The sequence below is a fragment of the Hypomesus nipponensis genome, chromosome 28 (assembly GCF_054491055.1).
Source record: "Hypomesus nipponensis isolate SF chromosome 28, ASM5449105v1, whole genome shotgun sequence".
Classification (NCBI taxonomy): Eukaryota; Metazoa; Chordata; class Actinopteri; order Osmeriformes; family Osmeridae; genus Hypomesus; species Hypomesus nipponensis.
The window spans coordinates 6,132,362-6,160,147 of NC_140388.1; the positions used below are offsets into that span (position 1 = coordinate 6,132,362).

A 27,786-nucleotide genomic window follows, 5' to 3' on the forward strand; every position below is an offset into this window, starting at 1 on the left:
TAGCAACAGGTTTATTCCTTGCCATCAAGTCAAAACAATTAGTGCTAGGGACTAACACACCAGGAAGTTCCCATCTTTAAAACACCTTTGCAGATGGTTTCACAATTTACCTGAGGTTTGATTTACAGTCTGGTTTTGCAACTTTAATGTGTGAAGAAAAGAATGAAGGGAAGTACAGTTTCCATTTATGAGGCAAATAACATAATATATACAAACAACACATACACAACTTTTTAATAGCTTGTAGGTCTGCACTAAATAGCAGCAGAAGAGGCTGGAGAGGGAGAGATGAGTTTCATGCCCTTCTGACCTCAGCCAACCTAAAGGGTCGGAAGACAACAACTGAGTCAATTGGAGAGGGGTTTGCTGGAGTCACAGTGCCACCTGGAGGACATGGGCTGCCTATACAGACGACGAGGGCAGAGGGAGGGATAATGCATGCACCTTTTTGCCACAGTCAATTCCTTGTCAGTGCAAACTTTCATGGCGAATAAAACCCATTCTGACCTCCCATCAATGACAAGCCCCTGTTCCTGCTGGAGCCGCTGTCCGCGGTGCTGATGGTGGCTCGGTCCTCAAGATGTACTTGGGTTGTAGCACTAAATCCTTCTGAATATCCTAACACCCTTACTCCTTCAGTGAATCTGTACGAGTCTGTGTCTTGTGCTTTGGTTTCCTAGCTCTGACCATAGCACAGAGAGTGAAAGAAAGATGGAGGACCAATACATATAAATGCAAAGAAACATTTTATTAAGTGAATAGTACATTAACATGAATTCAATAGGAACAAAGAACAAATTAATACAAAACACTCCTAGTTAAGGAGACAGTCGCAGTGAAATAAAACTAGATGAGCACAGGAATTCATTTGGAGAAACTCCCTCTAGAACAGTGTTTGGATGATCAAAGCTACACAGATTGTGAGAATTCTAAACTTGTAGCTGATGCCGGTTGAGGCTGAAACTGTGGTTGTCTTGAAAACAGCAGTAGTTGTTTTTGAGCTACCAGCAGTAGTTGTTGTGGCACCAGCTGTGGTTGTTATTGTAGGAGCAGCTGTGGTTGTCGTGACACTAGCTGTGGCTATTGTTGAAGAAACAGCTGTGGTTGTTGCAGGAGCAGCTGTGGTTGTTGTAGGAGCAGCTGTGGTTGTTGTAGGAGCAGCTGTGGTTGTTGTGGCACCAACTGCAGTTGTTGTAGGAGCAGCGGAGGTTATTGTAGGAGCAGCTGCGGTTGTCGTGGCACTGGCTGTGGCTATTGTTGAAGAAGCAGCTGTGGTTGTTGTAGTAGCAGCAGTGGCTGTTGTAGGAGCAGCTGTGGTTGTTGTAGGAACATCTGTTGATGTTGGCACTGTTGTGGTTGTTGCTGGGACAGATGTGGCTGTTATAGGAGCAGATGTGGTTGTTGTATGAGCAGCAGTGGTTGTTGTAGGAGCAGCAGTGGTTGTTGTAGGAGCCGCTGTGGTTGTTGTAGGAACATCTGTTGATATTGGCACTGTTGTGGTTGTTGCTGGGACAGATGTGTCCGTTATAGGAGCAGATATGGTTATTGTAGGAGCATCAGTGGTTGTTGTGGCACCAACTGCAGTTTTTGAAGGAGCAGCAGAGTTTATTGTAGGAGCAGCTGTGGTTGTCGTGGCACTGGCTGTGACTATTGTTGAAGAAGCAGCTGTGGTTGTTGTAGGAGCAACTGTGGTTGTTGTAGGAGCAGCTGTGGTTGTTGTAGGAGCAGCTGTGGTTGTTGTAGGAGCAGCAGTGGTTGTTGTAGGAGCTGCTGTGGTTGTTGTAGGAACATCTGTTGATATTGGCACTGTTGTAGTTGTTGCTGGGACAGATGTGTTGGATATAGGAGCAGATGTGGTTGTTGTAGGAGCAGCAGTGGTTGTTGTGGCACCAACTGCAGTTGTTGTAGGAGCAGCGGAGGTTATTGTAGGAGCAGCTGTGGTTGTCGTGGCACTGGCTGTGGCTATTGTTGAAGAAGCAGCTGTGGTTGTTGTAGGAGCAGCTGTGGTTGTTGTTGTAGGAGCAGCTGTGGTTGTTGCAGGAGCATCTGTTGATGTTGAAGCTGTTGTGGTTGTTGGTGGGACAGCTGTGGTTGTTGTAGGAGCAGCTGTGGTTGTTGTAGGAGCATCTGTTGATGTTGAAGCTGTTGTGGTTGTTGTCAGAGCAGCTGGGGGTGTACTTGCAATTTGACAGCTCCCCAAACCTATTTAAAGTTGATCAATGCTGATTATTTTCAAATATTTGACATTTTAAATGTAATTGAGTTACCTCAGTTCAATGCTATTAGAATACATTTAAAAATCACTTACTAATAATCAGAAGTAGCAGAAGTATTTTATGTCCAATCATTTTTCAAATATTTCCTTAGATTCTGAAAAAGAAAAAAAAATGTGTACTTAACTTCATTGAATTAAAGAGAAATTTTGCAGTTATGTATTAAATTGTCAGTTACATAAGTCTAGTGTTTCTTTGTATTTTCAGCAATTTTACAAGCATCTTGTATTCCAGTAACAACGTTGAAATTGCAATCATTCAGATGTCAGTTTAAGATAGCATGGAATGGTGATCATTTATTCAACCTTTAGCTCAATATGAATTTGTATGCATTCATTCATCTAAATACACTTTTTATACATTATTAATACAGATGTTTTCAATATGATTTTTTTTTTTTTATGATCAGAATTGTACATATTTTCTGGTAACTATTCAGTTTAAACATTTGAAAACTTACCAATATCTACAGGAGTTTAAATATTCACTCAACAAATTCAGAGATTCTCTCTCTTCTTCTCTCCTGCCGTGTTCTTCAAGTCTGTCATGGCCTCTTCAGCTTGAGCTTTTATTGAGGAGGTATCCACCTGTACGACATCAGAAAAGAGTTTTGCATGTACGGGAAAACAGGGTGGAATTGTCATGACATACCATGCCTTTCCCCTTTCCGTGTTGTGACATCACATTATCATCATCAGTCCATCTTCACACACCAAGAGCAAGTTGTCATTTCCCAAAGTAATTGTTAAAAGCCTGGAATACATATCTGTGAGATAAAAATGGTAATGTTTCCAAGTTTTACCAGCAAGTTATTGAACAACTACTACAGTTAATCCTCCTGAATAATGTATTCTTTGAAAAATGTTTACTTCGAAATGAATATGTGAAGTATGTTGTTCACAAAAAAATTATTATTCACATGTCAGAAATATGCATTGAGTCAATAAGGAAGAAATATCTTCATCAAGTGTTCAATTGGACGAGCCCTTGTTTGTTGATCACACACCCATTTCTTAGTAGCTGCACCTGTGTCATATCTTGTCACTCTTCCTATGTAAGATCTATTGATGTCAGACAAATTCTATACTTTATCATTATCACTAATCACTTCCCTGAACCAAAAAAACAAAGTGGAATCATTTCAAGATTTGTCAACCCAAATAATAACTTGCATCATTTTTTACATGCGGACCTCCACATTAAGAAGGACAGAGGAGCAAGTTCAGCAACAGACTGTTCACAACTTTTCAGTGGGCAGCTCAAATGAACATTATTTTATTTTTTTGCCAAGGGCCATGAGGTTCTTTAATACTTCTCCTCATATACACCTTTGAGCTCATTATTGTACATTTGGATTCGTTCTTTTTCTATGGGAACGCTCTCCACTTGATTACAACAAAATCATTTCACATAACTTCATTCTTTTTTGTATTCTGACATAATTTCCATCTCTGGATGTTCTATAACAATAGACATATTTATTTATTATAAATACCCCTATAATATATATATATATATATATATATATATATATATGAGGTGCCTAATGTCAGCTTTTGTTAGAGTTAGTTGTTATATTGTTAATATTCCTGTTTTTGTATTGTCTTTGTTTTTTTCTCGTTAACTGACAGGATCAATGAAAGTGAAAAGAAAAAAGTAAGGTCCATTTACCATTTAAATGCTATTAAGTGCAAACTTACAAGCTATTTAAAAGTTCTGTATGTGTTGTTTGTATATATTATGTAATTTGCCTCATAAATGTAAACTGTACTTCCCTTTATGCTTTTCTTCACACATTAAAGTTGCAAAACCAGACTGTAAATCAAACCTCAGGTAAATTGTGAAGCCATCTGCAAAGGTACTTTAAAGATTGGGACTTCCTGGTGTGTTAGTCCCTAGCACTAATTGTTTTGACTTGATGGCAAGGAATAAACCTGTTGCTAATAATTGACTTCAACTTTGAATGTGCATCCATCATTACCTTTATACTTAAAATTTACATTTAGTCATTTAGCAGACACTCTTATCCAGAGCGACTTAGAGCAACTTACAGTAAGTACAGGGACATTCCCCTGAGGCAAGTAGGGTAAATTGCCTTGCCCAAGGACACAACATAATTTGACACGGCCAGGAATCGAACCGCCAACCTTCCGATTACCTAACCGCTCAGCCACCTGACACCCCATTTTCGATTTCTGTCACTAGTCATTAAGTCCCTGATTAAGCCATCTTCCTTTATTCAACTGTTTAACCACTACTAAGACTTACATATTGTAACAAAATTGCCCACTCGAGAAATATAATGAGATTTTTTAGACTTAGACTTCCAATAGATGATGCATGTTGATACCCTTACTTAAATATCAACTCAGAGGCCTCACAAAAGCTAATGTAATGTGAAATGATCAGAGACACTCACTGTCTCACGCATTAAAGTTGCAAAACCAGGCTCTAAAGCCATCCTTAGGTAAATTGTGAAGCCATCTGCAAAGGTATTTTAAAGATGGGAACTTCCTGGTGTGTTAGTCCCTGGCACTAATTGTTTAGACTTGATGGAAAGGAAGAAACTTGTTAATAATAATTCATTTCAACTTTGAATGTGCATCCATCATTACCTTTACACTCAAGAACCAAACAAACAATGATATCTGTCACGAGTCATTAAGTCCTTGATTAAGCCACCTTCCTTTATTCAGCTGTTTAACCACTACTAAGACTTACATCACTGTTAGTATTTTGTTGGAAATTTGTTAAATGACTTACTTTTTATATGTATTTAAGTCTCTGTTCACAACACTCATAACACACTAAGGTGGACCACTACTGGAATAACTACCGACAACTAGAGAGGGTACCATTTCTGGGGAAATTGTGGGGTGTGCTTGCTTCAGTTACAGATTTGTTTACTGAAAAAAAAAGGTCTGCGGTCTGATACTAACTACTTACTAACCGAGAGTGAGGTCATGCCGGTGTTGGACCGAATTCTCACTCCCCCGCAGAATCCCACTCCTCCACGCGTGAACCCACACTGCCTTCTTGTATTGCTAGTTGTAGTTTGATGAACCGAGGCGATTTTTACAAGCCTAAAATCCCTCGTCTTAGACTTTGAGGAAACTGTCAGTAGGATATTTAACTCATGTTTCATCAAAATATAAGTTTTTGTTGCGCTGCACTTGAGAGCCAATACGATTTGTGTGTCATTCTACTCGTATTCTACTGTGCTCACTGTTTTGTGTTTACAATCATATCCATTTTATAGATCCTGCTTCCCACAGCCTTATAAGTATCTTTTAACTTGCAATGGACAGTGCTTGGTTCTAGTACCTGATGAGACAAGCCTGGACCTTCCCTTTGTGAATGGCTAGTGGAAAACATCTAAAATCAATGTAATGCAGCTTTGCTTTAGATCTAGAACAGTTACTTAAAGGCAGCTTACAAGTATTACAAAGTCTTAGACTGAAATCTAGAGGACAAAAGTGGAACTCCTGAAGCAGATTTCTGGTTAGGTTGGTTAGTGCTGATAACATTAGCATGGCGACCATTTCCACAGCAATATCAGGTTGTTGTTGAACCCATTCAGTTGAGGCTGCACTGCCTGGTGTGGTGGGTGTGACTGTGGCCAGCTCAGGGTCCAGCCCTCCCTTAGAGTCCTCCACAGACCTGCTTCCCTGGCTGCTCTGAGAGACACTCACCTCTCTCCCACTGTCTCTCTCTCCATCCCTCTCTCCATCTGAGAGACACTCACCTCTCTCCCACTGTCTCTCTCTCCATCCCTCTCTCCACCTGAGAGACACTCACCTCTCTCCCACTGTCTCTCTCTCCATCCCTCCCTCCATCTACATTAGGGGAACAGTCCAGTCACACATGGGGCATTAACATTTCTACATCACATTAGACATTTGATCCATTCAGCAGATGCTTTCATCTAAACTGAAGTTCATGGGTGTCAGCTGGTGTGACTGTGTCAGCTGGTGTGACTGTGTCAGCAGGTGGGACTGTGTCAGCAGGTGTGACTGTGTCAGCAGGTGGGACTGTGTCAGCAGGTGGGACTGTGTCAGCAGGTGTGACTGTGTCAGCTGGTGTAAATGTGTCAGCTGGTGTGACTGTGTCAGCAGGTGTGACTGTGTCAGCATGAGAGACGGTGTCAGCATGTGAGACGGTGTCAGCAGGTGTGACTGTGTCAGCTGGTGTAAATGTGTCAGCTGGTGTGACTGTGTCAGCTGGTGTAACCGTGTCAGCAGGTGTGACTGTGTCAGCTGGTGTGACTGTGTCCAAGCACTTGTCCTCTCCAAGTTGGACTACTGCAACTCGCTTCTTGCCGGTCAACCAGCATGCGCAACCCGCCCTCTCCAGAGGATTCAGAAAGCAGCAGCCCGCCTGGTCTTCAACCTACCCAGACTCTCCCATGTCACCCCACTCTTCATTTCCCTCCGCTGGCTACCCATCATGGCCCGCATCAGATTCAAGACCCTGGTACTGACCTTCCGAGCGGTGAATGGAACTGCACCTGACTACATCCAGTCTCTTGTCCAGCCTTACACCCCCACCCGCCACCTACAGTCTTCTTCTGACACCCACCTCTCAAGAGCGCCCACTCCCAACCCAAGCTCTTCTCCTGTCTGGCCCTCCAATGGTGGAATCATCTCCCCACCTCAGAGATACTGACTGTCTCTCTCTGAGAAGGCGAACAATTTCCCAGTTTTTGAAGCCTGAACACAAATGGTTCTCTGTGATTAACATGGCTAGTGGCTTTTGGTCTGTGCCGCTAGCAGAAATTAGACCATGGCTAGATTTCTTGTTTGACTGTTGCCAGTACCAATGGACCAACCTGCCACAGGGTCTCCATAAGACCTGTTCGAGGGAAATCCGGACTCTAAGGACCACACACATCTAATCGAGGGGAAAAAAAACGATCAAAGACTCAAGAATACCCTCGCTACTGCAAGTGATCCAAGTAAATTATGCCAGCGTATTAAAGAGTAAACAAACTGAATTTAGGCTACAATGTTGGTTGCATGAACCTGTAACATTATTTATTGAACTGTATTTTGAGAACATATTCACACCGAGTACACTCGTTACTTTAAAAAGTCAAGGAAAAAGAAACGGTATTAAACATTCAAAAACATTCAGTAAATAAAATATTTGTTTCGAAATACATGTGAAATTAAGTTGAAGTTATTGAAAGCTAAGTAGTTTATACATAGTGAATATTTTTTATGTACAGTCCTGAATTACTGTAGCATAAATGAAATACGCCATTTGTTTTTCTGTATTTTGCTGGATTATTACATCCTGAACACTCCAAATCGAGTCTTCTGCACTGGTGCATTCAGTGCAGCACTAAGGCTCAATCCCACAACCATCCGTGTGTCCGCAGGGTCAATAATCCCATCGTCCCACAGCCTGGATTAGAGAAAAAGAAATGACGTTTTATTCATCATAAAAATGACTCTCTTTCATATAGAACTTTGTCAACGGTGTTGCTACACTGTTTGTGTGACAACTTCCCCTTTTGTGTTCCAGTACAACACCAATGTTCTAGCAACTGCTAGAACATAACTTCCCCATGTAAAACTCTTACCTGGCACTGGAGAAGTATGGACTACCCTCCTCTTCAAATCGCCTCACGATTGGCTCTTTCATGGCTGCTTCTTGCTCTGCTGTAAACTGATAGGTGATCCATTTCAAAGATTAGAATAGTTTCTCTTGGTCAGTAAAAGTTCAACTAAGTAGGTAAATATATGAGAGAGAGTTTTTGCTGTGTAATTGTGTCCTGGACAGAATGCAACATGTCACATCTGTGCTGGGGCTCCACTGAGTGTTGAGCTGCTTGATTGTTCATGAAGGGTCAAATTACCCTCCATCGACACTAAATCAATTAGAAGTTTTTAAAAGACGGTGTGACTGGTAAATTGTTGGTGTTGTGGATTGACGATACAATCCATAAAATGAAAACTGATCTAGAAATCAGTCATCCCTTTGAAACTACTGTAACTTCAATGAAATGTTTTCATTGGTGTACATCCTCTTACATTTCAAAAGCAAGATAGTTGGCAAAATAACTTGAGAATTTGAGCTATAGCTAGCTTCTTGCAGGTATACAAAGTGATTGACGTATTGGTGCCCTGCTGTAACGACGAAACTAAGGGCTAATCACCAGAAGCCTGTACGTAAAAGGAGAAGTTTGAAAAACATTTCTCAGTCTAAAAAATGTCACAGGTCTGTTCTTAACTAACCTAAATAGCTTTTAACTTTTTGTTTATTTCGGGGGGTACTTAATCCCAAACTCCACAGCGACAGAAATACTTCACCTCTTTTCCTTCTCTTGTTCTCTGATCCTTAGTGATGGTGGCGAGGACTGTAGCAGCCTGCTCTCCACCCATCACAGAGATCCGGGAGTTAGGCCACATGTACAGGAATCTGGGGCTGGGAAAGGAAACCAAACAAAGAGAAACATCAGAACAAATACAACCCTGTTCAATGATGATAGATGAAGTCAATTACAATCCACTCGTGACTCCATCTAATCATGTTGGGAGTTTGAGGCTATCACAGGTCGATAAAATTGATTGTGTGTATTTTCAACAAGTTATACAAGTCAACAAGTCGTTGGCCCGTTTTCCTAACCCTATTCTACAAAAAACACAAACTACATTCGAAATAAATGATATGGAGAAAAACAGACTGTGCTAGATTTAGGTGACAATACACTGCACGCACACATCGGCTAAATATAAATGTTGCGCCAGATTTGTCTGCCTTTTGGGTTTGAATGCACATTATGTTATGTGCACAAATAATACACATTTTACTGCAAAATGTTTAAACCTAGATTCAAAATCTACTAGTAAATATGGTAAAGCTGAACACGCCGCTGTTTTGGAGTCAAGTTACAATTGAAACACATCAAATCAGAAGAGAATATATTGCACAGTTATGGAATCTTGATGTCATATTGTCATCGATATACCACACCCAAATATTGAAACCACACATCTCTCATTTTCACCAATCTGCTACCTGTAGGCTCTTCCACACATGCCGTAGTTTCCCGCTCCATACGAGCCCCCGATGATGACGGTAATTTTGGGAACATTTGCACAGGCCACTGCAGTCACCATCTTGGCTCCATCTTTGGCAATTCCCCCTGCTTCATATTCCCTCCCGACCATGAAGCCTTATATGTACAGAAGGAAATAATGACATCTATTTGATCTGGGCATGGGTTCAAGTACTTAGCAATACTTAGCTCCATCTCAGGTGACTGACTGTTTAGAAGGTTGCTAGTAATTATAACAGTGAGATCCTCTATTGAGGATGAATTATATACTTACCAGTTATATTTTGGAGAAAAAGAAGGGGAATATTCCTTTGACAGCATAATTCTATGAAATGCGTTCCCTGGAAAACAATGTTGTTGCTTTTTATTACAGTATTTCATACTTTTGATTAATGCCACAATGGGATATGAGATTTTAATAAGAAGGGATTGTAAACCGCCTAAACACTTAATTTGCATCAGAATAACCTTTGCCTAATGAGTATGCCTGATAATCTAGAGTGTTTTAACAAGCCTCATAGTGATTAATATAAGGGTGGAAATATAGTACACATCAGAAGTATTCAGGGTCCAAAGCTCGTGGCCGCGTACACTTAGTTTCCCTGCTATTGCATAAAACATGTTATTTTATCAGGTTTGTTGTACAGCACACTATTGTAGGTAGGGGCAGAGATCACAACTTCATGCTAGTTTACACTAATACCAATACAATAAAGATAAATATATGCATACTTTCTTGGCAGATTCTGAGAACAGGACTCCGTTGTTGCCAATGATTCCAACAGGGTAACCGAATATTCTGGCAAACCCTTAAACAGACAAATAAATATTTACACTGCTTGAACACCATAACACAGGCTCAAGGAGAATGCAGAGATAACTGTATGTAAAGAAAGGATCAAATACATGTTTACACACCTGTGACAAGTGTGTCTCCATACAAGGCCTTGAACTCGTCAAATTTGCTCCCATCAACTATTCTGGATATGACCTGTAATTAAATGAACCAAAAATGTAGTTTTTGCAAAGAATCGTTTGAATCAAGTCTGAATTTATGTGTTTAGTCTTGCAGGAGTTCAACATTGGATTTGAACACAAGAATTTAGGTTTTGGAGTTATAGTTAAAGTTAAAAGTACAAATGTTTGCCCAGCTGTCTGCCCATTTCATCGTTTGACAACTATATCCATGTCACTAGTATTGTCACAATAGTAACATTCCTTTGTACCTGTGTAAAAAAGCTGCTGTATAGGTGTGGAAAAACAGTGATGCTGTAGACACACTGTACGGGATTCCTCAATCAGGTTGTTATGTTATTTACATTTTAATGTAATAAAATCCATACCTGCAAAGTTAGCTAATAAATTAAACAAATCCTACCTCTCTGACATCAAAATTACGCTTCAAGTTTGCTCCGACAATGCCATACAATTCATCTGCTGGGTAAAGGGGCGCCTCTGGAGCAACTGTAGTAACCTGTCAAAATATGGAGTTGCAAAACATAAAAGATCAGAAAATAAACTGTATACACAGCAGCTGGTTACTGTCCAAACCATATTAGTACTCTTACAGTACACTAACTTCTTAACCACAATGTGTTTGTTTCAAAGTGGCCATTCAGTGGAACCGAAGACCCACTTCATTCTGCATTTCATTTACCTCGAGTTTCTTTTGGTAGTTTATATTTTTAACAGCCTTCCTTGCCATATGGAGTGCATGGCTATCATCGAGAGCATAGTAGTCTGTTACACCAGACTTTCTGGGGAACAAAAAATAAATACACATTTAAAATATAACTTAAGATATAAACTCTTAATGAAAGCAAGACCATGCTAGTCAGCTAGCAGGTTCCTAAGGACCTTATACCATATTAATACCATATACTTGCTGTGGTGATCATGGGACTCTACAGAGAGCGAGAGCCTATTGCTGACTATCATCAACTAGGGTTATCAACTAATCAACATCTTAATCACTGGCTGCATCACGGGCACTGGCTTCTATTAATGCCCAGACTGTAATTAAGGTCCAAACATGCTAACTTTGACTAAGGATTTTAATCTTATACCTGCAATGGAGATCTGCCCCTCCAAGGTCTTCAGCCGACACCTCTTCCCCGGTCGCCGCTTTTACCTTTTCAAGTCAAAGTTCAACCTCTTTAACTTTTGGTTGATTTTTCCAAACACTGTTCATTGACTCTTTTTATGGTGGACACAACCACGTTTCCAAAAATATTAAAATGTTTTTATAGAAAATGTATTAATTATGAAAGAATGCATCATATGGAAACATGGCTAGCATCAGTATATCATTGAAGGTATTATGAATTATAAAATTAATATCACACTTGACTTGCATAGTGCAGAACATCTGGTTGGTACGTTGGAGAGATCAATATAAATCTCATATTAATACAATGACTCAACAGGTTTCTCACCAAAGGAGGTCCTCCCAGAAAAATGGTACCTTGCTTCCGCACAATTATACTCTCATCTGCCATGGCCGGAACATAGGCACCACCGGCTGTACAGGAGCCCATGACAACTGCAATCTGGACAAACAGGGGCCATATTACCTCCCATAATAAGACACAGCCACACCACACAGCTGAATCATACACACACACAAGGCTTTCGTGAGAAAGATGTCTAGAATCCTGAAAGTAACAGGTTAATTCCTCCATTATGCCTTGAAACTAACGGTGTAGAGAGCCGTAAGGGCTTGTGGCAATTCTTAGCGTTGGAATTTGCAAGTCTTACTTGAGATATTCCTTCAGCGGAAAGTCGTGCCTGGTTGTAGAAGATGCGTCCAAAGTGTTCTTTATCTGGGAAGACATCTGCCTGTCTGGGAAGGTTGGCCCCCCCAGAGTCCACTACAGGGTTAAGGTTAGTCACGTTAAAAGATAAAAGTTCACTATGGTAACCACTTTGAAGGGAAGAAATAAAGGGTGTAATGTTTATAATTTCATGGGAATCTACTGTATTTATTCTCAAAAGCTCAAATGTCACAAAACCTGAGAAACCCAAGTAATGGTACTCATCTGAGAAACCCGAGTAATGGTACTCACCTAAGTATATGCATGGAAGGTGATTTTGCTGGGCTATTTCTTGTGCGCGAAGGTGTTTCTTCACCGTTACGGGGTAATACGTTCCCCCTTTGACTGTGGCATCATTGGCTACAATGACACACTCAACCCTTGATTGAAAACAGATGTTTAAATGTGCTATGAATGCATTCAGATATATTGACAAATGTTCAAGATCACAATAGCATTCAAATATAATTATTCCCATTATCAGTTTAGCGTTAGGTGGTCCAACCAAACATTTACAGACAATAGATTTTAATAATATTTTTCGTTTGTATAGTTTATAGAAATTGTTGAATTTATAGTATTCAGTATTTTTTTTTTTTTTTTTTTTATTAACATATTGATTGTTTACGTAGTATTACTTATTTTTGGATAATTGTTTATGCATTTGTATTATTTTTTGACATTTATAATCACCCAGAAACACGGCCAATTCCTGTGATTATTCCTCCAGCTGGCACCTCTTCCTTCCCGTACAACTGGTACCCAGCAAACTGGGAGAATTCCAAGAATGGAGATCTGCAACAACAACAACAACAACAACAACATAGCAAGAAATTCTTTCAAGAAATTCAAAATACCAGATGAGCTGTTGATCGCGTTCAGCATCGAGCATTTTGACATGGACCAAAGGAAACTGAAGGTAAAGGTAAAGTCACCCTGGATCTAGTAGTCCATCGATGCGTTCTCGTGGCAAGAGCTTCCCCCGAGACGTGTGCAAGTTTCTGGACTTTTCCCCTCCCCCTGCGAGTAAGAAAAATGACGAATCCACTTAAAGACATTTTAACTGGTTGCATAGAATGACACTAGTAATCGTTTTGGGTAGTGCTTGTGATGGTGACCAAAAGGACACAATAATAAAAGTGTTGTCATGTAGTTGTAGAGTTATTGAGCAGTTTGAAGGAAAAGATGAATACCCTGAATGCATTTCTCAACGCATCATTAAGCTCTTTCTCGTTCCATTTACTGAGTTAACGGTAATCTTATTGCCGTCAATCCTGTTCAATAACATGCTCGCCAGGGGGGGATGGGGGGGGGCCTCCAGAAGGGAGACTGGCCCTCCAGAAGGGAGACTGGCCCTCCAGAAGGGAGACTGGCATTTTGGAATGGAAGGGAGAAAACAGGACAGAGTAACATGGCGAATATCGTTCTAAAAAAAATAATTAAAAACTTTTTTTTTTTTTTTTTTTTACAACGTAGTTAAGGCGGCAGGGGTGTGTTGCTTAGGCTGCCGCCTTAACTGTAAAGTGCTGCGGGAAACCCTGCATACTCACATGTGCCACATGGCGGTTGTGAGATAAACTTGAACTTCATTCAGACCAGGAGGAAATTCAGAATAAATACCAAATGTGATTTTAAAGTTAGTGCTTGGGTACATTTAAAATGCTGTTACGTCTTTAACATGACTCACCTAACTTCACTCTCTCTGATCGGTCCTTCAACTCTTCAACCAGGGCTTTCATTCTCTCATAGTTTTCCTGGAAAAATACAGGCAACAAGGAAAATTATTTGATATAATCTATTATTATAATTATTATTATAGTGGTATCTTCTTAGAAGTTACTATACTACAAACCAATGAACTGTTCTTAAACACAATTACAGTCACCCATCATGTGTGATTAGCCCTGTTGCACCTGTGTCCATATAGATTTCACCAACCACAATAAACTACACTGCCACTCTGTGGCAAACTTGATATATGCTACAAATTATAAACAGAAAAATACACAGGCCTTATGGCTCCTACAAAGGGCTTGTTGAACTGTACACGTTCACGGAGAACGGAGAATCTGGCAACATGGAATAAACTTGAGGTACACAAATCAGTCATGTTGACTGTCTATTTTCTCCTTATAGCATTATAGGGTTAGGGTATGAAGGGTTAGGTATGAATTTTAAAAATGATAATATGAATAGAAACTAATAAATATGAATGACTAGATATTTATGAATGTCTGTTTATCCTAGACACAATCTCAGGATCCAGGCACAGAAGGTACCTACCTGATTATTTTACAATGAAAGCCATATGAAGTGGTAAAACAAGTGTTCAAAATAGTAAATTGTGTTTATTATCTATCATGGTAAGACTGTCCATGATGTCCACATCAGTCTTTTTTTCTACATGTCGTCTTCTTCTGGGATGTTTGCACTTTTCCAGAAAAGCTACTCAAAACCAATAATTGTTTCCCTTCATGTGTCGAAAATGATTAGCTAGCTACCACCGTTAGGTTATCTTCAATGTTGTATCTGCATTCTACAGTAGCTAGCTAGCTAACTACATTGAACTATCGCTACAATACCAACCTGATACTCCAGGGATTGCGAGTCAGGTTGGGAACCGACTGTTGCGACAACTTCACCATGGTACAATCGTGATGCACATAAATATGGACTTCTGCGACAAAGCAGAGATATTCCTGGCCTAAAAGTCTGCCACAGCATTGTTCTTAGTTTGCTTTTCTCGCGTTAAACTAAAACTTGCCCTCTAAATGTTATGCTTTTTTCTTCTTCTATTGCTTTCCGGAAGACTTGGTGTGGTCAATACACTGCTGCCACCCATCGGCACAAAACAGATTTGAAGAGGCTCTGCTTCACTTTCGCTGTCCCAAAACCCATCCTTTCATGTCCTTAGCCAATGTCAAGATTTTCTGAAATGTATAAACACTAAGTGTCTGTCTAAACAGAACTCCACCCCATCAAAACCTATTAAGGCTATATCTCATGCAGGTGCGTAGGTTTCATTATGCAGGGTAAACTCCATGGAGAATCTTATAGAAAACCACAAACCAATAGGCTACATTTTATTATCTTGGGCATCTATTCCACATCCCAGAAACTGACACCTCACATTCTGACACTATAAACTAGAAGATAGACTAGAGCAGGGTTAGCGTTAGGGTTATTCGAGGATTATTAAACCCTCCTATTATGCAGTTTACAGTTTTCAAATAAATATAAAAATGTATCTAAACGATAGGCTAGTGTAGTTTCTTATCAACTGAACGCCTCTAAAACGTCGGGGGCATGCTTAGGTTTATTGTTCTACTTTACTGACTTGACTTCTACTCCAATGGAAGCGGTCGAAATTCTCTAAATGTCAAATCGCAGCAAAGAGAGGCGGGTCTACCCAAGATTTGCAAGCTAAATTACGTCATGTGAAAACAGCTGTTTTTGTGAGGGCATATTCCATAATCTAAAATAGCGGTATAACCTCTCCTCTCCATACCTAAAAAATATTTAGTTAAAATGTGGAACCACGCTTTAAATTCATTTGGATTATTTTATCCGCATCTCCTGCTCCTTGTTAACACCTATATCAGCTCTTTTGGAGGTGAGTCATTTAATGGTGCTATAGATTCCGATCAAACCTTTGCGCAGAGGAACTGCCTTTATCGCGGTCCTGAAACACACAAAATAGACAAACTTGTCAGTGTTATTGTGGTTAATCTTAACGTTAATCGTAACGTGATTGTTGAATTTAATATTTTAAAATAATTGAAACAGCAGTCGTCTTCGTGTATTAAAACGAGTTTGAAATCTAAAATGTTGTGACAGTGACATATTTTACCAATGCCGTGATGCAAGTCAAACATAATTATTATAATCTTGTTGTCATTATTACTGCTGTCATAGAATAGTTACACCATCATACATTTAATTCAAATGAGATTCCTGCCCGATGTTCAAACTGAAATTAACCTACACCACACGAAAATCAGTGTAGCATCCATTATCTCAGACAAAAGAGAAAAATACAAAAAACAGATTTTGTTCATGAATGGAGTGAATATATGATGGTTTCCTCGAACTACATAGCCTACGCAAGACATTTTTTAAGATTAACATGTTTTGATTTCTATACATATTAGAAGTAGCCATGTATTGGCTTTCATTTAGTTCCATAACACAATTTCACTTTGTCTAGACATTACATTTATGTGGTTTTGGATTTGTAGTAAAATGAACTTGTTTACATAGGGTTAGATTTCCACCAACAAAACAGTATAGCTCAACAGAAAGGATTGCACTGGAACTTTTGATCCATTGATTCAGAGTGAAATACATTCCTTGAGTGCCCAGGCTCAATGCTTTGTAGACTTAATCCAACTTGCCTCCACATGTACCCTTCATATCCTATTTATTCTATTTGAAGCCTGGCATTTTGGATGCCAATTACCATCTTGATCTTACAAGCGAACATCCTTTTATACAAATACGCCATGGTGAGCTTAATTAAACCATTCAGGAACAGACAATGGGTGTTTAAATTCACGAGTTCAAATAACACACCAACAACATATTTTAAAATATATGCTTATGGAGTTTACTGAAGTCTAGTTTTCCAAATAGATATTTGACCAGTAATGAATTAAAATGAGTGGAAAATCTCAAACTTGATTGGCTGAGGATGAGGTGGAGAGGGAGTGCAGAAACAGACTACATGGACAGGGGACTGATGAATACTGTAACCTTGCAACAGCAGCCAAAATCTGTCAGAAGGAAATCTTCATAATGTCCCTCGCCCAGTCCAAACAGTTTCAAGCACATCCGCTGAAGAATTCTGCTTTGGGCCTTCTTGTATGTGGCCTGACCATTTCCAGTCCATTTTAGCCTGATTTCCAAGTACACCCACAAGCCTATCTGCATGACTTGAATAATTTTAACTAATCAATCAGCTCACTGGATGAACTGTTCAGAGGGTTGGTGGGAAACTCCTTTTCCTGAAACCACCCACTACCTCCGAGTCCAACCAGGTCTGCCATTTTAAGCTGCAGGTGGTTCCGTGCAAACCAGTCCTAAACCATGTTCCTGTATTCGCTACACCTCCTTCTCCTCCTTTCTAACTTGACAGTAACGATTACCCACTACCTCATTGCCTGTGGGAGATATAACCAAAAACATGCATTGTTCTGCAGTGACATGAAGCATTGTCTTTCTAATGAAGAAAGGCATTTCCAACTAGTCAGTGCTCTGTGTGCGAATTCATGCCCATTTTACCAGTTACATTTGTAATGTGAGAATTACGTTTTGACAGCTGGGTGTTTAAATAGCCTAAGCAAGATAAGTCCCATGTCCTTTTTGAATAGACGTTTGACATTCACTGGATTTCAAAAATGAATTTCATTCAACCGACTTTCTTCCGTTTTTTGTTTCCTAGATTGCCTTTTTGTGACAGATTATTTCACCCGAACGCCTCGTAAACTCAACGCTTTCAAGTCCTTCACGAGCGTTGAGTTGTTTCACTTCAATGTGCCTGATGATACTGTGATGGCTGTCTGGAATCTCATCACGTTTAAGGAACAAGGAGGAACATTCGGAGACTCCTGCCCTGATCGCAATGTGACTGTGTAAGTGATGCAAGCTTTTCAAATGCATGTTGGGTAATAAAAGGGATTTCAGGAAGCTGTTCAGCCATCACCTCTTTCGAGCCCAGAATCTACATTCTCTGGATCGACCTTCAGCCTCGCCTTGCGGCCTCCACGGAATTTCTGGTGGCCTCAACCTGGTTTCTCCTCAACAGGTGCTCTAGTTTGTTTCAATCAATTATTAGAATCTTTAGTTGCAAGTTAGTTGCTAGCTTAGTTTCCCACTATCTCATAGCTGTGTCTTAAGTTCACTGTAGCACATAGAATTCTGTCGACCTACCAGGATATTCTGAGGAGACTATTTATCGTAACCAATCTCTTTCGAGTAGTGGATACATCTACTTGTTACCTCACCAGCTAACATTCCATAAAATAACTGGTTATCATTCTATCATTGAATCCTTTGCATTTGCTATTATTTTGCTTATTCCATTATTAGTTCATCATTATTTGTTTATTCATTTTTGCTTTCTTTGATTTTGTTATTTATTCTTCAATAAATTCCATGTGTATTAATACTGAACTGTCTCGTATGTGCAATCTGCTTTAACAGATTCCAAGAACTGCCCACCTTTCAAATTAGTGTGATTGATTGTTGATATCATTATTTACCTTAGTTGTGTAATTGTAATAAGAGAGTGTTAAGTAAGATGTATAATTGCATTACACGTGTTAAATAAACTAGTTTGTATTATCAGTTACATATAGTCTTACTCCAAATGTTACGATTAATGATTCAATTATTGTCGTTTTAATACAGATACTGATACTGAATGACAATTCGTATTCATGACAATAACAAATAAGTGACATCAGTACACTACAAAGGCTATCTGTTCATCTTAGTTCATATTTAGATAAGTATTTAATTGCTCTTAGAAAGTGAAGTGCCTAACCTAGGCTCGGTTTGACTGTTTCTCGTTCCCATTTTATTGCAGTAAAAGGTCAAGCACATTACACCTGCAGACTTGAAAACCAGGACCTATCTGATGGATGCCCACAGCTAATTAGCCTCTCCTATTTATTCCCTTTAGGCCCTCCCACATTTGTCACAATCCAAGGATCTATTTTAGAAAAGCTATTCAACTCAATTTATACTCCATCACTATTCATTTTTAATTCTTTACATTTTCACACGTTCAATCAATTTAAACATTTTGTGTTGGGCTTTTGCAAGGGTTTTTATCATATTTACTCGGCTTTGCCCAATCAGGGTAAAACTGGCCATGAACAGGGAACTGCAAAGGCTTCTGGGTCTCAGCTAATGCTCCGGGCTGGGGTCTAATGCTCCGGTGTGCCAGCTCAGACATTGGTGTATAGTTTACTCTAACACAATTGTATAACTCGCAAATGACAAGAATTAGGTGTTTTACGCAATTAGTCCAGAAGTGGGTGAAACTGGCTCCTCCATGTGGGGGAAATAATTGCATAATTGAGTAAGTGGCTGGTGCCTCTAACCAATCAGTTGCGCTACAAAATGGGGTTGTGTGAAAAGGAGTAACTGTGCAGAGATTAAGTCTCTGCACAGTCTAAATTAAAAACCCAAATTAAAAAGGCTGAGATGGAAGATTCATGGAGACACTCAAGTCAACATCCCCCGCATGCGACGATTTTACAATGGCTGTCACTGCATCTGGGGTCTCAAGAACACCTGAGAAATGCAAAGACAGGTTAAAAGACCTCAGATGGAGTTTGGAGGGATAGAGGGAGGAACATCTAGTACCTCAGGTATGTACTGTACGCACAATATATTTCCTACACTGTGAAACTCTAGTGGATCAAATGCAAAACTATCTATGTTTGCGTGTGAAGTGTTCACTGATTAGATTGATGTTGTGTATGTAATATACTCCATATTTCAGCTGGCTCTCTGCAGGGTGGCCTGCAGTCTTGCAGCATGGGTGGTGGGACTCTAGTGACCCGTCTCTGATTCCCCTCATTCACATTCCTCAAATCCATGCACGACAAGCTGAAAGTCAAGTGAAAAAGAGCATTCATGATTGTGACACCCACATACAATAAGATCTCACTGCTGTCTTTCCCGGAGCTACGTCGCCCATATTATCCCATGTCCATCCATCAAATCCAATATTAAGGCCAGTTTTTTCTGTCCGTGTCCAGTTTGTCACTGCACGTGAGAAAGGTTTGCGTACGGAGTGTTTCAACCTTGTGTTTTCTGCTCTATAGATACATCAGATCTGGGGCGCCTCCAGTGATCAACCCTCTTCACACACGCTTCCCCCTCGACACCATGGTACCTGGCTCTTCTGCGGTCACTCTGACGTGGATTCTTCCCAATCGTACCACGGGGGTGTTCAATGTGACCAGTCCCCTCCCTGGGGACTGGTTCCTGGCAGCCCATTTACCCAAGGATGAGGGGAAGATCTCGGTCAAGGTTGGTCCCATTTTGTTGTGTGGATACCCTTGTTCTGGGGGGGGGGGGGGACCTAAAGTGAAAACCTCCAATGGCAACGCTGCCGTGTCGTAATGACGTGCTTAAGCACTAAAGATCCAGACACATCCTGATTTTTGGCTCTTTATACCGTGTCATCTGTGACATTTCAAAACAACATACATCCTCCATCTTCCATTCACAGAACATTTGGTTAAATCTAGAACCAGCACCTTCCCTCTGTGTCGTAACCATAACCCATGCTCCTCGTTTCTCTGTTTTTAGGGTCTATATGAAGAATGTCAGTACCTGTTCCAGCCGCAGCTCATTGTTCAAAGGATCATTGGTTTGTCAGTGCTGTACCCTGGTTATTTCATTGAACAGATGATCCCCATACACAACAGATCTGTGCTTTACAAGTGAGTAGGCCTGAAACCAAGTCAATATCAGGAAGGTGCAACATTACAAATGTCACAGAACCAACCAGAAAACATAAGACACCAGGGACACCATCTTAAAATCACAGTGCGACCATTTTGTATAACATAACTAGTTATTTATACCAGTGGTCTTCAACCCTTGTCCCCTTGTTATGTTTCCCTGCTCGAACACACTTGATTCAAATGAATGGGTTGTCATCACGCTCTGCAGAAGCCTGGTAACGACCATTCATTTGAACACATACAGGACAGTGGGTCCTGAGAACCACAGTTGAAGACCACCGCTTTACACTCTTCATTGTGTAGAATTGCACAAATGTTTTCGTCCATCTCGATATAAACATTCACAATTTCTTCACCATAGAAAGCTGCAACTTTCTCTTTTACACAATTTATTGTACATTTGGTTTATGCAGTAGATCCGGAGATCAATTCAATCAATATCAAAAGTAATTGGAAATTTTGGGGCCTGTTTGGGGCCTGTTTAATCATTGTGTAATATGTGACAGTACATGTATAAAATTAAAAAGCTGTATCATCCTTAATGTTGGCATACATTTTCTCAAATTAAATAACACACATGGTGTTACGAAACAAAAGCAATTCTTCCTCTACACTTAATATCTTTCTCTCTTTCTCATCCGGCAGAGTTTTCATCCCCAGTTACGTCTCTAAAGTCAAAGTGCAGCTTGTCAACTGCAGCACCAGCAGTAAGAGCAGCAATGGGGGTTGTCCAGTGGTTGTGAAGCTGAGGGCTCGGGCCCCCCCAGTGCACGACTCCACTGCCCTGGACTGCAGGGAGGAGAGCATCTGTGAGCTCCACACACCATTGGCTGTCTGGGAGCAGTGGTACTACATCCTGGTCGAGAGATTCGTCACTAACTCGAGCATCTTCTTCCGCATAGGAGTGCAAGTCACAGGTGAGTGACTCCTGAGGATGTTTGGTTCCAATGCCTGTGCTGGTTTTGAAACTTGAGGGAAATGTATCCTTGTTTAGGATATAACTTGGTAGGTTTACAGGCTGACTGTGGCTTCAAAAAGTATTCATTTTTTTCATAACTACTCAATTTACAGCGTGAAAACATGTTTGAAAGGCTCTCTGTACAATAGGATTACTAAAGCATACCATGAATTGTATCTTATCCATTTGACTTTGTAAAGGAATCCTCACCATATGGTGTTGGCCTGGGTGAGCAATAAACACCACTTCCGCACCCCTGAGGTATCACACATCAGCTGTTTGCTGGTTAAAAGTCAGTCATTGTTTACTATCAAAGCCCTGCTTTGAAGTCAACAGTGTTACATGTATGATCACCCTGATCCTCATCCTGGCCTATTGCCATCTCCTGTGTATTTTCTCTCACGTGTAGTATATGTCTTATGTGCCGTACCAGATTGCTCCAAGCCCAGTGTCTCCAAGGACTCTCCAAGCGCCTCGTCTCTGAACATGCCCCAGTCCTTTGGCACGGCGATGGGCTTCTCCCTGTCTGACACTCTCCCCGCCTCCCACCTGCCCAGTTTCTCAAACACGGCGACCCTCATAAATACTCCTGGTGGCAACATCTCCTACATGGCCCACACTCCAGACACCCATAAGTGCTGGCCCATCCGCCCCACACTTCGTAACGAGCTGGACACCTTTTCAGTTCACTTCTACGTCTTCTTCGGGCCCAACATATCCATCCCTCCAGACCGGACTGCTGTTTTCGCCATCAACCTTCTGCCCGTCCTGGATAGTGGAGGAGTCCTAAATATGGAGCTGAAACTTAATACGGTAAGTCTGATCTAAAATATACCTTTGTTTAAAGGGTTGTTAATATGTTGAGAGTCTAGTATGGTTGCTACCAGTTTAGTTCAATTGGAACCCTTTTGTGTTACAAATCGTGCCTGAAGACAAGTTGTAACAATCACTATGTTGATGTCGACTGCATTGAACCTCGCAGAGGACCTCATTTAACGGGCTGTGCCCCGTTTCTGCAGGGCGGACTTTGTAGTCAGGGATGGTCTGCAGACCTTGCCTTATGCTCCTGGAATACAAGTCACTGTGCTGGCTCTCCGTCTGGTGTTGCAGACAGAGGGAACTTTTTAGGGACTGTTTGATGGCCTTTTCCAGGGAGTCTGTGCTTTTTAAAAAGTTTTATATTGATAGTACTGGGTCCTGAGGCTTTTCTGTTCACCATGAGAAATGGCATTTAATTTCAGCTGGCTGAATTCCAGTACACACCTGAGGGTCTAGATGTTCCTGCCTGTATCCCTCCAAACCCCTCCATGCTCTCGTTGGTGAGGGTGGGGTCGTTCAATGCAGTCTGCAAGCTGTGACCACAAGCTTGATCTTGATTTTTTTTTGCACCATGGGTTGAGGGTTGTTGTGTAGATGTAGGCTGTACGAGTGCAGTCTGTGCCCACAAACGGCTACTAAATGTTTTTGTCCTCCTAATTTACTTGCTAACTTCACCAACAGAACTGCTTGACTGAGTCTTGCAGGGAAGCAGAGGCAAAATGATGAGTTACAATAAGTAAAACGAGTGAATATTGCAGTTGAGTGCCACGTTTAATACATGACAGACGGTGAAGCCATGATATTAAGCTTGACTCCCCAGCTCAACTACATTTTCTATCCCAAGGATCTCATATCTTATTCATGACATGTGAATAACATGTACACTTATTGTTCCCACAGTCTTCACTGAAAGGAGAGAATGTAACCATATTTGGGTGCCTGAATCACAGAATGCCAATGTCCCAAAACGACGATACCTCCCTGAAATGTGAATCTGGTAAGTAGAGGTTGTGATTCACAATGTGTGGGCGGGTAACCAGAGAGAGAGAGAGAGAGAGAGAGAGAGAGAGAGAGAGAGAGAGAGAGAGAGAGAGAGAGAGAGAGAGAGAGAGAGAGAGAGAGAGAGAGAGAGAGAGAGAGAGAGAGAGAGAGAGAGAGAGAGAGAGAGAGAGAGAGAGAGAGAGAGAGAGAGAGAGAGAGAGAGAGAGAGAGAGAGAGAGAGAGAGAGAGAGAGAGAGAGAGAGAGAGAGAGAGAGAGAGAGAGAGAGAGAGAGAGAGAGAGAGAGAGAGAGAGAGAGAGAGAGAGAGAGAGAGAGAGAGAGAGAGAGAGAGAGAGAGAGAGAGAGAGAGAGAGAGAGAGAGAGAGAGAGAGAGAGAGAGAGAGAGAGAGAGAGAGAGAGAGAGAGAGAGAGAGAGAGAGAGAGAGAGAGAGAGAGAGAGAGACTATAGCCTCTTCAACTTCCAAGCTTGAATGGGATGCATTCGTGCACCTCAGAGGATGTTGAAGTGCTGTCAGTGTGAGAGTGTTTCCTCTGCTCTAGCGGGACATGCCTGTGAAGCAGCAGCCATTAAGATGGTTACACAACAGGTTTGGGCCACGGTCCCACAAGGGACGTAGAGGCGTGGTAAATCCACTTTTGAGCCACTTAGTCATAGGCCTTCCAAAAGCTATCTCTGAGGAATGGCATTGCTGCAAGCTCTGATCATCGCTGCTTGTGTGAGTAATTTGAGTGGCTATCTAATGCAACCTGAGTGGCGATCTGAGTAGAGCAGTGCTTTGTCCTAATTGGGCCGTTCTGAAATTATTAAGTCCATTTCCAAGTTTTACATATGAGTGGTGGGCGTTCTCTTGATACGGGCGTTGCAGAGGCTTCTGTGCATGTCTTGAGTGACTGTCAGTGTTTTTTTGGAAGCTGTTCTGGACTTTGGCCCTATTAGAATGGTTTACTTCAGAATTCGGTCGAACCAGTGATAATAAACAATAATATCCCTGTCAGTGTCATCCGCTTAATGTAAATGTGATTGCCTTTGGTAGTCTCCACCTCTGTAGGTCTAGTAACAGACTGGTTCCTGGTTATGTGAGAGAACTGCACCACTTCAGGAGGGGTCTGGGCTCCCTCCATACAGAGTTCCCATGGGGTTTGGCTGGAGGATATTTGCACAATATCTTACTCCCTCGGTCCATTTTGACCTCACTGATGTTTCCTCAGCTGCTTCCATAGTTTGTGTTTATCATGGCCCCTGAGGGGACTGGAGGGGTGAGGTGTTTGTTCTCAAAACATTGACAGGTCACTGGATTACACTGATATTACTGCACATTATCACCTGTTCTATGGAATTCTCAAAGAAGCAATTCAAATAGGTCCATGGTTCATGACTGCTTACAAAATCTCTGTCATTGCATCTCATCTTCTCCGATTTAGAAATACATTTTCATCTTCTGAAACCCCGAATGGCATGATTTTGTTTCCAGATGAATAGACAATAGGCACCTTTGATGCATCGTATTTAACTTTGTCTCAACCCCCCCACCTCCATCCCAACAGAATCAGATTCTGGGTTTCTCCTCACGGTAAACACCACTTCCAACATCACCAAGCTCAGGATCCCCTACCCACAAACAGGCACCTGGTACCTCAGTCTGCGTTCGCTCTGTGCCACTACACATGGGTGAGTGACTGGTTCTCAACGCACACATGCATTTGTCTTCAGACCCGACAATCAATGATTGATCAGTCTAGAGTTTCTACTCATCGGACATAGATATCATGATTGTTGTTGTTTTTTATAAACTCATTTTGCCCACGCCTTATTACCCATGTCTGACGTGTGACGTGTAACTGTCTTTCAGGTTTGAGCAGTGTTCCAACGTGACAGCCGAGGTGTACTTGCGCTCTTATCTAACGCCGTGCATCAATGACTGTGGGATGTATGGGCAGTGCAAGCTGCTGCGCACCAACAACTACCTTTATGCTGCGTGTGAATGTAAAGCAGGTGACTGAAGCGTTTTTCGGAATTACGTTTTGCTTTTGTTAACATTGTGCCGACAAATCTTGAGAGACGGAATGAACATAACTGAGGAAAATGAATATGTTGATACATTAAGAAATGGAATTCATCACGAAAGTATGAAGTCAACATGCCTACTGATTTGAATCCCCCACAGTGAGTGTCAACAATAGTTTGCCATTGTCACTGGGTATAAATCAGCGGTGAAGTACTGTGTCTAGCAAACTAGGTTTTAATGTATGTTCAAATCTCTCAAAAACGTTTGCCACCATGTAACACGACATTAAACCTTCAAATTAAGCTGAATACCTGCACATTATTATTTCAAGTACACAGCTAAAATAACAATAAACAATGCTCTTTGCCAAATCCTTGCAATGGTCACAGAAGATACTTTCCCAACTTTGTATCACGCACACGCCACTGCAGTTCAGTGCGGTGTTAGTGTGGTTCTGTGTTCACAATATCCATGTTGACTGTTTGGAACGTGTCTTCCACTGTTAGGCTGGGCTGGCTGGGGGTGCACGGACAACTCTGAGGCGTACTCCTATGGATTCCAGCTCCTCTCCACCCTGTTGTTGTGCCTCAGCAACTTGATGTTCGTACCACCTGTGGCTATAGCCATACGGAGCCACTACCTGCTCGAGGCAGCGGTGTACATTTTCACCATGTTCTTCTCCACTGTAAGTAAAAACCCCAGAGGTGGATATCAGCCACTGTGGTTCTTCCTCGGGGGTTTTGGGTCAGGCCGTGAACAGGGAACACGGATGGCGTTGTCTCTCTCTCAGAAGGGAGATTCGAATCAGTAAATGTGCCCCTCAACGCCATGAACGGAACAACCTACTGCTGAATGTCCTTCACTTGAGTGCATTTGATGTGTTTTATGCACTTCAGTGTCATTGAGTGCTCCTTCGGTGTCCCTCTGTCGTGCAGTTCTACCATGCGTGCGACCAGCCGGGCATCGTGGTCTTCTGTATCATGGAGTACGACGTGCTGCAGTTCTGTGACTTCCTGGGCTCCCTCATGTCCGTGTGGGTCACTGTCATCGCCATGGCAAGGCTCAAGTCCATCGTCAAGCAGGTGCTTTCATTGCTAACAGGCTTTTCATCTCTATGTATTTGCATGTGATCAGGCGCTTCGTCTTTGCCTTTCGGTTGAAGGCCTGAGTATGATAGCCTGTACGATTGAAATCTTTTTTTACTGTAACAAGCGCATTCCCACTGTACTGCCTTCCATTCCCTCCCGGAAAAAAAGCCGGTTCAAAGATACTCTGCTAATTTGATACCCTGGTAAAGACCAGGCTTGCATGTCCACTAACCCTTGTCTTGGGTAACCACGTTTGTGCTGCTCCTATTGTCCCCAGGTGTTGTACCTGCTGGGGGCGATGTCTCTGTCCATGGCCCTGCAGCTGGACCGTCACGGCCTGTGGAACCTGCTCGGGCCCAGCCTGTTTGCCCTGGGGATTATGGCTGTAGCCTGGGTAAGCACTGATACCCGAGAGGAAATCCATGACTAATGTCATCTCTTTGCAGGGTGTTACCTTGCTTGGCCTTAACTTACACTGTTATTGAATTCACTTATCAAATCATGTATTTGTGTTTTTGAGATTGATACATTTGAATGAAAACTTGTATCCCCTTGTATTTCTAATTAAACCTCAGAATTGCAGAATGCAAAATGCAAACAATGTATTGCATGTCGGAATGTATTGCAAGTATAATATCTGTACAACAGCATGTTGTTATTGTTATTTGTAAGGTAGGTTCATGCCTCACCAGTTTGTTATGTGCGCTGTTTCCTGTGTGTGTCTCTTAGACTGTGCGCACCGTCCGACGGCGTCGCTGCTACCCTCCGACCTGGAAGCGCTGGGTGTTTTTCCTCCTGCCAGGAACGCTGATCGCCACTTCTGCCGTGGCTCTGTACGCCTTTGTGGAAACACAGGAGAACTACTTCTACATCCATAGCATCTGGCACATGCTGATCGCAGGTAGCGTCGGCTTCCTGTTGCCCCCTCCCGCCAAGGCCAACACCAAGGTGACACCCTTGAAGCATCGGCGGAGCTGTGGCTATCAACTCTGCGTGAACGAGCATGAGGAAATGGGACTGGTCGACCCAAACATCATCTCCATCAACAGCATCTGCACCAGCTGATAGCTCAGATCCTTGACACTTTTTCTATTGCCTTGTATCACTCGGTATTTTTAACATGGAAAAAAGCCAGGGACCTTGAATATGCATACTTGAGTACACAGTTTTATGTTATTATAATCACTAGTATTATCATATTGTATTAATTATTCTATTGATATGAAAGTTATTCTAATGAGTTATTCTAATGAATTCAATGTCACATTTGATTGATGTTTTT

The 27,786-nt window shown here is 41.5% G+C and overlaps 2 protein-coding genes across 2 annotated transcripts; one reads left to right on the forward strand and one right to left on the reverse strand.

The window, feature by feature from the left end:
* Positions 1-7,266: 7,266 nt before the first annotated feature.
* Positions 7,267-14,960, reverse strand: mccc2 (methylcrotonyl-CoA carboxylase subunit 2). The gene is made up of 17 exons (XM_084695179.1): positions 14,736-14,960; positions 13,837-13,903; positions 13,085-13,169; positions 12,843-12,944; positions 12,402-12,529; positions 12,094-12,206; positions 11,772-11,885; positions 11,403-11,467; positions 10,994-11,093; positions 10,715-10,810; positions 10,255-10,327; positions 10,069-10,145; positions 9,611-9,677; positions 9,297-9,453; positions 8,588-8,702; positions 7,858-7,943; positions 7,267-7,679 (listed from the first exon to the last, which is right to left on the reverse strand). Exons 1-17 carry the CDS (start codon positions 14,871-14,873, stop codon positions 7,562-7,564), a joined length of 1,701 nt encoding a protein of 566 aa, XP_084551305.1. The 5' UTR covers positions 14,874-14,960; the 3' UTR covers positions 7,267-7,561.
* A 669-nt stretch (positions 14,961-15,629) lies between these two features.
* Positions 15,630-27,591, forward strand: tmem8b (transmembrane protein 8B). The gene is made up of 13 exons (XM_084694973.1): positions 15,630-15,762; positions 17,590-17,779; positions 19,985-20,192; positions 20,475-20,608; positions 21,278-21,549; positions 22,024-22,403; positions 23,310-23,406; positions 24,956-25,079; positions 25,261-25,403; positions 25,923-26,101; positions 26,352-26,498; positions 26,782-26,898; positions 27,234-27,591. The coding sequence occupies exons 1-13, from the start codon at positions 15,678-15,680 to the stop codon at positions 27,567-27,569; spliced, it is 2,412 nt and encodes an 803-aa protein (XP_084551099.1). The 5' UTR covers positions 15,630-15,677; the 3' UTR covers positions 27,570-27,591.
* The last annotated feature ends 195 nt before the right edge of the window (positions 27,592-27,786 follow it).